This window comes from Aedes albopictus, chromosome 3, assembly GCF_035046485.1.
Source record: "Aedes albopictus strain Foshan chromosome 3, AalbF5, whole genome shotgun sequence".
NCBI lineage: Eukaryota > Metazoa > Arthropoda > Insecta > Diptera > Culicidae > Aedes > Aedes albopictus.
This window is the reverse complement of record NC_085138.1, coordinates 446,441,627-446,453,700: the sequence shown is the minus strand read 5'-3', so window position 1 is coordinate 446,453,700 and position 12,074 is coordinate 446,441,627. Positions and strand designations below refer to the sequence as shown.

At 38.5% G+C, this 12,074-nt stretch overlaps 2 protein-coding genes across 3 annotated transcripts in view; both read right to left on the bottom strand.

The window, feature by feature from the left end:
• Positions 1-12,074, bottom strand: part of LOC109407578 (sodium-dependent serotonin transporter) — a 144,877-nt gene that overhangs the window by 93,048 nt on the left and 39,755 nt on the right. The gene's annotated exons all lie outside the window — the stretch shown is intronic.
• Positions 10,237-11,512, bottom strand: LOC109425839 (coiled-coil domain-containing protein 34). Its single transcript, XM_019701210.3, has 5 exons — positions 11,378-11,512; positions 11,172-11,316; positions 11,015-11,112; positions 10,682-10,956; positions 10,237-10,610 (listed from the first exon to the last, which is right to left on the bottom strand). Exons 1-5 carry the CDS (start codon positions 11,425-11,427, stop codon positions 10,399-10,401), a joined length of 780 nt encoding a protein of 259 aa, XP_019556755.2. The 5' UTR covers positions 11,428-11,512; the 3' UTR covers positions 10,237-10,398.

The following is a 12,074-nucleotide window of genomic DNA, read 5'->3' as shown; positions in this document are numbered from 1 at the left end:
CACACCATTTTAGATTCCTGAGGCGTAATTGTACAGAAGTATGGATCAACGTTGTATATGAAAATTTGAATTTGATCGCATCAATCCCCTTTTGCGTCTAAAATACGTCTAAAAAAGTAGATGATTTACGAAATCCAACGCATGGCCAAAATCTCATTCATATTGAAATATTTCGAGTCGAAATCTGCCATTTTGTCGTGTTTTGTGAATGCCGATAGAGCCTATTGCTTTTAAGAATTTTACCAGAAATTTTTCTTGGATTTTCTTCAGGAGTTGCTCAAAAATAAATTTTAAAGTATTGTATTTGGAATTAGTTCATAGGTATCTTAAGAAATTTCTTCAGGTATTCCTCCGAGAATTCTTTCAGGGATTTTTAAGAAATTCTTTCACAGATTACTTTACAAATGCTATTCTGCTATTCTGCTATTATCAACGCATCCCCTGGCTTTCGCCCATCTGCGTTATCTTTTCACTAGGCAATACGTCTACCAATTGATGTTTATGGGCTTGCCGGACCAAGTCATGTAGCTAAGCCAAACACCCCACCTACAACTGTTGGGTAGGCACCATTGTCCCGCCCACTGGTCTTTTACAGCTAGTTGTAGGTGCATGTGTGCGTGTAAGTATTGGAGTGTGTGTGTCAGTGTTGGTGTATTGTAGGCGCCAACTCGTTCTAATCCACTCTGATAGCTAACACCCTATTGAACCATTACCCTTAAATTTGGCAATCTATGAAATAGAATGAGTTAAACGCCTGTAAAAAACAGTCAGTTAAATCAAACAAGGAATATTAGTATTAAAGCGAAGATACAACGAAGCAACGCCCCGAACCTCGAGAGCACAAACCCCAAGAACCAAATGACAGGCAGCGCCGATAAGTCGATCGACTGGCCACCATCAGTGAATAACCAATCGAGTAAACCCCCCAGCACAAACTGCCACCAGCTCTCCCGACCTGCGCCCAACAAATCCGAGGCACAGCCCAGCCTTAGCTTCACCTTAAAACCAAAATCTAGATTACAGAGCACAATACTTCCCAAGTAACCACGCAGCTCGAGCCGCAAATCACGCACAACACGGCACAAATAAGACAAACACTACCACGCCCGTACAACCGAAACCGACATAGAGTAGAGAAGGGTCTCTTTCCACTCCAACCCGGACTCAACTGCACCCACAGGGCAGCGCACCTCACCCACACCGCACTCATTCATGCATCACTGTCCGAGCCGCACGGTCACCTGGGTTGAGTCTATCTGCATGACCTCGCCCAACCCGTAACGCAGAGTTTAAATCCCTCTCTTGCATTACAAAGTACTCCCTCTTCCCAAAAATCTGTGCGTGGTATAAATGAGATCTTAAGGCTGAAGAAATCGTCACCAATACAACCGCCAACACTGAGAACTCAATGATGTCGACCTTATCAACGACGAACCCCTCAGTCCCAAACCCAGTTATCCCACACTACCCAAGTAACCTCCCTACTGAAACCGTATGCACCGCACGCACAAATCACACACACACCGACACGCACCACCCCACACAAACCACCGAGGCCGAACAAAAGCGGAAAGCGGTGCCACACTGCTGAATCACGACTTTTTCAGTATAATTCAGCAATCGTAGATCCATTCCCGACCCTACTTAGCGCTAACGGTCCATAGCAATGCCTGTCAATATATGCGCCTCACACATGCAACCCCTACACCCTAACAGTATGGTCACTTGGGTTTTTGACATGATGGTCAGGGATCACAGCCATCAAAACGTTCCACACTTTATCAGGGCTTACGACCTGTAGACATGATGATTTCTCAATAGTTTCAAGCTCTTTCGGACCTTCCGCTATTGGAGACCATCATGGCTAGCGGTGTTTTTCACAGATTACTTTACAAATGCGTGCATGTATTTCTCTAAAAATTTCTGAAGAAATTCTTTCAGGGATTTAAAAAAAATCCTCCAGCGTAGATATTTCTCACTAAATTATTTTTGGGATTCCTCCGGGAGTTTCCCAAGGAATTGCTCCAGGTGTACTTCTAGAGATTAATAAAAAAAATCCTTTTTGGCAGATTTTTGAAGAATGATCGACTGTAGAATCAACTGTTTTGGCAGTTGCTTAAGTGGTTTAAACTTGGAAATTCCCAGCCTAGCGTTTATATCCCCTGAAGAAAGCCGAGTCAAATGACCAAAACGTCGGAATTAAACAAGTAGCTCTTGTCTTGATTTAACGCTTGACTGAAAAGCCACACGAAAAAAACACTTTCTGGCAGAAATTTCCTAACAGTTTTTTTTGCAGGATTACATCTAGAAATTGTAGCAGGAATGCTTTCAGAGATTTCTATAAGAATTACTTCGCAGATCTCTCCAGAGATTCTAGCAGGAATTCCTCCATAGATGCATTCAATTTTTTTTTCTGGGAATTCTTTCAGAAATTTTTGTTGGAATTCCTCCGGAGGTTCTTTCGACTATTCTTCCACATATTATCCTGGGGACCACCAATAACAATAACTCCAGAGTTTTCCTCAGGTATTTCTCCAGAAATTCCTCTAGAAAATTCTCAAAAGATTCTTATAGAAGTTCCTCCAGCGATTTTTCCAAAAGTTTCTCCAGGTATACCGAGGACAAGGACTGCTTCAAAATATATATTTTTGGTATTTATCCAGATCTTTCTTCAGGAATTCTTTCAGACATTTTACTCCGCGAGCCTTCAAGAGTTTTTCCAGTGCTTTGTTCCTTGGTACTTCTCCAAGAATTTTTCAATAAATGATTTTAGGAGTACCTGCAGAGGGTGTTTCAGTTCTTTCCTGATATTTCTTTACAGATTCCTACACAAAATATTTTTCTTCTGAACTTTCCGCAGAGATACTTTGAAGAATTCCTCCGGAACATTGGTTTTCAAAACTTTCAAAAGGATTTGCTCTCATATCTTGGGAAATTGTTAAAGAAATTTTTCGAAGCATTCTCTTAAGGTATCTCCAGGAGTTTTTTCAGGGATTTCTTCAGAAACTCTTCGAGGTGATATGTGTCACACAGTAGAAGAAAAAATGTCCTGTAGAAATCTCTTCAAGGATTTCCTACGGTGCTTTCATAAACAACGTGGACCTTTTTCGCCATCTCAAACCCCCCTCCCATCTTGTTGTAAGCACATACACAATTTTCAAAATTTGTATGGAGCGTAGGCTTTGGACTGACACAACGCATGGTCTACGCAGCTTACGGACAAGCCCTAAGCAACTGGTCCATAAATTCCATCACAAATTTCCCAGAAATCCCTCCAGGAGTATTTTTTTATCATTTCTAGATTTTCTTCAAAAATTTCACATGAAATTCCTTCATGGATTATTGTGGGAATTCCTCCAGATATTACATCAAAAATTGATTCAAGGATTATTGTCCAGGAATCCTTATAGAAAATTTTCAAAAATTTCTGGAGAGCCTTCAGAGATCTTCAGGAATTTCTTCAGAAGTTCAAGAATTCCTCCAGAAATCTTTTGTGCACTTTTTGGAAGGACTTTAAAAAATGGAGAAATCCCTGGAGGAATTCCCTGAGAAATTTCTTCAGTGAATTGTATCAGCATTTCTTTAAATTATTCCTGTGGGAATTTTATGGAAAAAAGGAACCCGTGGAAGAAGTGTTGAAGAAATTTGAAAAATGTTGTAAGACTTCCTGGAGATGCTTCTGAAGGAATCTCTGAAGAAATTTCAGAAAAAATACATGGAGCAATTACTAATGAAGGAATGTTTGAGGAAATCTCCAGTCTGGTTCTAGTAAAATTCCCAAGAAAATGTTTGCAGTAGTTTGAGCAGGTATTGGGATACCTTCTTGGGAAAAGCTGGGTGTAACTCCAATAAGAACATTAGAAATTTTCGAAAAGTTCCTCGAGATATCCTTCAATAGAGTACCAGGAGAATTTTCTTAATAACAATTTATGATGAAATCCGAAAAATCTCTTGAAATTTGTTAAATGGAATTGCTGTAGAAATTCCATGGAAATACTAGAGGAATTTTTGGGGAAATATACGGAGGAACACTACTAGAACTCCTGAAAGAGTCCCTGTAGGGATATCTGCAGAAATCTCTGGAGGAATTTCTTTTAAAATTCTCTGGATGAATCTCTGATGTAAACCCTGAAGACATTGATGCTGATATTTCCAATGGAATCCCTGAAGAAATTTCCGAATTAATCTACATTCTAGTTCTAGTTCTGTACGAATACTTAAAGGAACCACCGGAATATTTTCTGAAAAACAAATGGCAGGCTGAAAGAATTTTTGAAACAATCTTTGAAAGATGTTCAGGATGCGGAGATGGACCAGTCTTGGGATGGAAATATTAATAATAAAAAATATAAAACTTCTATATCCTTGGAGAAAATTATGAAGGAATGCTTTTAGAAAACTTCAGAAGGATTTACAAAAAAAAACCTGGAAGAATTTCCGAGGTATTCGTAGGCGAAGCTTCAGAAGGAATCCATGGAAAACTTAATAAACGAATTCTTGGAGAAATTTAAAAGCGAATTCCTAAGGCGAAACTGGCTGCATTTTCTCATATTTTGGTTTTTAATGTTCAATAAAAAAAATAACGGTCTCCATGCAAGAATCAAGAAAGCATCAAGGTAGGTATCTCCTGATTTTTATTCCTGGTGGAAATCGTTTTTCATTTTTTCCTATATCCTTTCTCTAACTGTATATGGAAACCGATTTTGAAAATGTGGTTCCGTTATTGTAAAAAAAATCAAAAATCAAAAAATGGGAAAATGCTTCCAGTTTTGTCTCAAACTTTGGCGATTTTTCACGAATCTCAGGAAGATTATAATAATGAATTTCTTAAAGATAATCTTAAGGAATCCCTGAAAGAAAACTTTTTGAGATGTTCTAAAGAAATTCTTTGTAAAATTTCTGAAATTTTGATTTTTTGAAAGAAATAGCTGTAAGAATTCTGAGCAAAATTTCGGAAAGAATAATTCTTTGATGTTTTGAAAGTAATCGCTGAAATATTTTCTTAAGAATCCTGAAATCCTCCTGATGAGGAATTTTTGAAGCAATCCTGCAAGGCTTTCTAAAATAATCCTTTGAGAAATTTTTGAAGGATTATCTAATGAAAGAATCCATGGAGAAATTTCTGAGGAAACTCCCGAAACACTGGAGGTAAATCATAGATGTTTTTTTAATATTATCCCTGGAAAACTTTCGTAAGGAATCCACGGAAGATTTTCTGAAAAAAAATCACTGCAAGATTTTCTAAAGGAATCCATGAAACGATTCCGGGAGACATCCATGGAAAGATTTATAAAAGAGTTCTTATTTTTTTAAGTCCTTAGTTTCTGGATGAATCTTCTGGAAACTTTAGAGGAATTTATGAATGAATCTATGGATTTTCTAAAGAAATCCTTGGAAAAATTTCTTAAAGATTCAATGGAAGAGACTTTCTAAGGGAATCACTAGATTTATTTCTGAAGAAATCTGAAGATATTCTGCAAGATTTTTTAAATAAACTAAAGTAAAGAAATCCTGGAAGGTGTTCTAAAAAAACGAACTTTTTGCAGGAATGTCTAATGGAATTTCCGAATAATTCCTTGATAGATGTTTTGAAATTCTACATAAAGGAATTCCTGGGAAAATTCTTGGAGGATTTTCTAAAGAAATATCTAGAATATTTTCTGAAGACATCCCAGTATAAATTTCTGAAAAAAAACCCTGGAAAATTTCAATTATGCGGAAAAAATTATTTTTGAATCCCTGGGAGTATTCTCAGTATCACAGAGATGTTTGTGCGGGCACAGAATTGTTCGAAAAAACAGAAGAACGGTACAAAATAGTGTTCAGGAGGAGATTTTTCGTACTACATGGAAAAGCAATAAATTTTGGAAAATGGCACAGGTAACGTTTCTTAAACCTTCGAGGGCGTTCAAAATTCAAAAAAGAAAAAAGAACTCATGAATTGTTCGGCTAGCCTCTTTGGATAAATGTACAAGTGTTGCAACTCGATGCATAATAGTTAACCTCCCTAATACATCACGCTGGGAATAGCTCGCTGACGTGGTGTACAGTTTGCGTCAAAAATGACCCTAATGCACAAGGAGGGTTAATTATGCAACGAATTGCAAAAAGTAGTCGAGTCAAGTACACTCGACTACTTTTTTTTATACTAGACACTGAAGACGACCTTACAGTTGAGGTTAAAATATGTTAGTAAAAATTACCGTTACCAAAAATATGATTTTAAAAAACTTTCCTTTCAATGTATTTGGAAAAGAAAACGTAATGAAACTAGTATCTGTCATGGAAATTAGTTGGAATTGAAAATCAATTCCGATTTTATTTAACTTATTTCTCAATAAATTCTTTCAAGAATGTCTCGAAGGATTTTTTTTATATTATTGCCTCAAATATTTCTCAAATAAAAAAAATGAAAAATCTGGAAATTTATCCAAGGATTCCTTTATGAATTCCACCAAGGATACCTTCAGAAGTTGCTTTGTATTCCTTCTCATTCAAGAATTTCCTCTAGTATTCCTTCATAAATTTCGTCATGGATTCAATCAGAAATATTCTCATGGATTCTTAAAAAAATCAAAAGATTTCTTGAAAAAAACTTCCATTGAATTCTTTAGGAACACCTTCAAGGATTCTTTCTAAAATTTTCTCATGTATTCTTCCAAGCATTCTTTTAAACGTTGCTTTAGAAACTCCTGCAGTGATTGCTTAGACTCGATTTTTTTCAGGAATTCCTCCATCAACGATTACTTAATGAATTTCTCCACAGAATCCCTCGGCAATTCCTCCAAAAAATCTTCCAAAAAATCTTCTAAAAAATCCTTCAAAAAATCTTCCAAAAACTCCTTCAGTCACTCTATTCATTACTCCAAGGATTTTTGCAGGAATTAACTCATGGATTCTTTAAAAAAATACTCCAAAGATCTCCGAAGCAATTTCACGAAGTTACTCCTCAAAGTATTTTTTTAAAACTACCTTCAGCAGTAATTCCGTCATGTTTTCTTACAAGGCTTCTTACAAGAATTGTTCCAGAGATTTCTTCATTAATTGCTCCAAGAAAACACTCAGGATTTCCTCAAGAAGTCCTTAAGGATATCCTGCGCGAATTCCAACGAGAATTAATTTTTTCATAAATTTGTACAGGAATTACTTCAGATATTTCTACAAGGAATGCTTGAGGGATTAAAAAACAAACACGGACATCGTCTTCAGCCAGAGGCTGTACAGACTGAATGAAACTTAACACTAGACAAGGTACTCACAGAGCATGCACCAGTGGATACAGAGAAGAAGCTATTCTCACAAAAAGTTTCAACGCCCGGAGCAGGAATCGAACCCTCAACCCATAGCATGGTGCGATTAGAAGCATGGTTTTCTACAGTGGTCCAGACTTGAAAATACTTGGCAAAAAATGCCAAATCATAGTAGTCTGCTAGTTTTAACCTAAACGAATGTATATAGGAAACATTATTTAGCTCTGTCATATTTATGGTATTTTCATTATTTGTCGATTTCTTCGAACAAAATGCGAACAAAATGGTTGTTTTTTTCATACAATTTGGCTATAAACACATCATCATGGCGCTAATGTTTTGGCAGCTCTTGGCAGCTGAATTCTTCCTTAATCAATTCCACATACTTGAACGATTGTTAACGTTGGTTAAAGTGAATTTCTCGTACTAATCACATATAATGTCAATTTTAAAACCAACCGAGTTATCTTGATCTTTTGTTCCATTGCATTGCAGAGGCCTGATATATTGCTGAGTGCGTTCAAGATGCAAATGGTGCCCAAATGCGCTCCAAACGCGGTAACACAGTGTTACCAAAGGCAAGTTAGCAACCATAGTCAAAACCACCGCCTACCTAGGATTCAAAATCTCCCACTGACATCGGGTTACTTGTTAGAAAATCTTACCGCATTTGATGCTCCCGCATTTGATATTTGCATCTTGAATGCACACAGCAATGCACTAGAACTTAATAATAAGAACTTAATAATTAATAAACTTTTGGAAGCAATTAAATTACGTATATTAACAGACTGTGTGGTAGTTGAAGTCGTTTGTATTCTTTATCGAAAATTCAGTATTTTTTGCCTTTCTCGTATACCAAAGTGTACTGAAAGGCTATATATTCACTCAAAAAATGAATTTTCGATAGAAGGCTCGGAGGGTCAAGTCACATATACCAATCAACTCAGTTCGACGAATTGAGATGATGTCTGTATGTGTGTATGTGTGTATGTATGTCTGTGTACAAAAAGGTCACTCACTTTTAAGGCACTTCCCATTGGCCGATTTTTCGGATTATAGCTCGAATCGAACCGGAATTTTACCGCATTGTTTGCTATTCAAAATGGTCTGGATCGGTCCAGGCGTTCCGGAGTTATGACCATTTGAGTGATCCGGACCAGCACCGGTAGAACTGGCCACATATAAAACTGAACCAAGTCCCCGACCAAGCCCCATCATGCGACACATCAAACTGCGGCGATTTTTGTAACCTTCAGCATGGTTGACAAATTTTGTGCGGATATTAACACAGGAGACCGAAAATTCTACGATGTCGGTTCAAAATTCAAGATGGCGATCAAAAATCCAAGATGGTGCCTCCAATTCAAGATGGCGGCTGTTTAATGGAGTTTTAGGTTCTAAAATCATGCAATATGGGTATATTTTGTATAAAGAAGATGTCTGGAGACCATAAATGGCTATCTGAGTATCCAAAATGGTGGTCTAAAATTCAAGATGGCGGCTCCAAATTCAATATGGTGGCTGTATAACGGAGTTTTAGGCCCTAAACCACGCAATAAGGGTACATTTTTGCATGGGGTAGATGTCCGGCGTCCAAAAATGGTGACCTGAACATTCAAGATGACGTTCTAAAATTCAAGATGGCGGCTTCAAATTCAAGATGGAGGCTGTTTAAAGGAGTTTTAGACCCTAAAACCATACAATATGGGTACATTTGGTATGGCTGTCTAAAATCCAAGATGGCGGCTCCAAATTCAAGATGGCGGTTGTTTAGTGGAGTTTTTGTCTCTAAAATCATGCAATATGGTTATAATTTGTATGGGGAAGGTGTCCGAAGTCCAAAAATGGCAACCTGAATATCCAAGATAGCGGTCTAAAATACAAAATGGCAGCTCTAAATTCAAGACGGTGGCTGTTAAAAGCAGTTTTAGACCCTAACTGCATCTAATATGGGTATATTTGGTATAGGGAAGATGTCTGGAGTCAAAAATGGCGACCGCAACATGCAAAATGGTGGCCCAAACACCAAGATGACGGCTCCAAATTCAAGATGGTGGCTGTTTAATGGCGTTTTAAGCTCTAAATCCGTGTCATATGGGTTTATTTGATATAGGGACGAATTGTGGACTCCAAAAAATGATGATCAGATGGTGGCTGTTCAATGGAGTTCTGGGCTCTAAAACCATGCAATATGGGTATATCTGGTATGGGGAAGAAATGGAGTCTAAAAATAAAGACCAGAATAGTCAAGATGGCGGACTTAAATCCAAAATTGCGGCTCTAAGTTCAAGATAGCGGCTATTTGTTATGGTGAAATGGGAGAGCGTTCAGGTGCATTTTTGATTCGCATTTTTGAGAGCACCGATCTCGTCATCCACAAAACGCCCGAAAACGAAAATGCTACTCAATGTTTATCACGAGTGAGCAAGGCTACTCATTGCTTTTTCAGCTCTGTTTGTTGTTTATATGACGAGATCCGTGCTTTCGGTATTACAAGGCAGCCATTGTGACGGCCATATAGATCCTTAAGACGGCGCAAACATCAAAGCTACATAAACGATATGATTTCTGGTGCCATGTAATGGATTTTTGTTTAACATATGAAAGTGCGATATTCATCTACATGTTTATGGTCTCAACAACTTAGCAGTACATCGGAGTTGTTCCTTTCTTTTTGTCAATGGTTGTGCACATAAGAATGATTCACTGCCCTGGGCACGTCCCTGGAGTTCACCTTTGCGCGAACTCATAAACGGAACTTGTTTATTAGCACCCGGCGCACCACATACCGGCCAAACCGTGGTGAAACAACAGGTTGCTCCTACTGGCGCAGAAAAACACAATTAGGTTACAGAGAGGAAGCAAAATGAATTATGACGAAATCGATAACAAAACCCATTTTCAATTGTTGCAATTGTGCAGTCTGTGCTGCAACCTAGTTCTAGCTAGAGAGAGACAAGGCCACAATGATACAGAAAGGGGGTTGTTTCATTCGCCAAACGGCATTCGCACTAACAGGAAATTTATTATCTTTCACAATCAATGCTAATTGCTACTACAGTGTGTATGCACAGTGTACAAGGCGCCACGCTAAAGGTCGCGTCGAAAGAAGGGCATTAGACAACTCCCGCCGATTCTTGCATGTTCAATCGATGTTGCTCTTCCACGAGACGGGATTAATGTACATCTTGCTGATGGAACCCCGAAGGCTGTCGATTCCCTGGTTCAGTGGCACTGGCTTCGGCTTGGAGGCAGATGTTTTCAACCATTCGTCGTAGAATAGCTTCGACAGTTGCTGCCGTTCTTGTTTGAGTTCCTCCTCCATCCGCTGTTTGGCCACCAGACGCAGTTTTCTCTCTGGGATTCAAAAGGACACATTGCTAGGGATGAACCCGCTTAATTAATTTGAATTGTTGTTCCGAAATTACCTTCTTCCTGTTGCTTCACCCGATTCTGCCAAGCTCTGAAGGTCGATTCACTTTCCTCGTTCGGGATCCATTTTTTCTTCGTTTGACTTGGTTTGGCGTCTTTGCTCTTGGAACTTTCTTTCTGCTTTCTTTGCTTTTCTTTCTCTTTCCGTTCCATCCACTGTTTGAGCTTTTCTTCGCTTTCCTGCTTTCGTTTTTCTTCGGCAAGTTTCTTCTTGGTTTCTTCTCGTTTCTTGCGCCGCTGTTCTTGCTCTTTGCGTTTGCGCTCAGCTTCACTATAAGAAAGCATTATCAAGTCAATTGTTCATAGATCCTACAACACAACGTGCTTACGTTTTGGCCTTCAACCACTTGTTGTAGGCCTCCGGATCGTACTCTTTTCGTCTTGGCGTTAGTTTACAAACCGTCGTACTGGTACTGGAATCCGAATTCTGAAACCGTATGCAAAATCTAACAATTATCAACTCTATGAATTGCGTTCAATAGTTACGTAATCCTCCAGAGCTAGTCCTTCCCACGCTTTCAGAGTCCGTTCGGTCATCCGGGACACAACCGAGCACGTATCGTTGTCCTCCGATTCGCTTTCTTCCGAGACTTCGCGATCCTTGGAGATGAATACGGCATTGTTGACTCGGCTAAGGTTAGTGCAAGTTAGTGCTACCCATGTTCATAAAGTGTTGCACTATTTTTTCTTACCGTGTATCCTCGTCGTAATCCCGATTAGATGATTCGAACAGACTCTCCATCTTGGTCAAATTTTTGGGCCTATTTGATGAAGGCTTTCTCAAGTTGAGTACCTTTATGTGGGAATGACAAGAATCGAATGATGACATTTTTTTCAACGCCTGCTTTGAATCAATTCAGTCAGATATTTTTCCGATCAAGTGAACTGAAAGAATTTCAGAATAAACTTCTGGAGGAATCTCTGATCTCTGATCTCTTGAAGGAAACCAAAAAAGGGTTCCTAGAAAATCCTGGAAAGAGTTCCTGAAGAAATGTCGGAAGCAGTTTCTAAAACAACTCCAGAAGAAATATCCGGGAGAAGTTTCCCAAGCAATACACGAAGGAGTTTCTTAGGAATTTCTAGAAGCGATTCCTGACAGAAGAAAAACCCGAAATTCTTGAAGCATTTCCCGAAATATTTACTGAATGAATCTCGGAAGGAGTTTCTGGACAAAAACCCGGAGAAGTATTTGGAGGAATACCGAAACAAGTTCTTGGCACCTAGAAGGATCTCAGAAAGTCTGAAAAATTAGTTCTTAGTTTTAATTCAGAAAATTAAAAAAAATCTCAGAAAGAATTTCTGAAAAAAAAACTCAGAAGGAACTGCGGGAGGAGTCTCGCATGAAATTTCTGGAAGCAATTCCAGATGGAATTTTGGATCGAGTTTCTG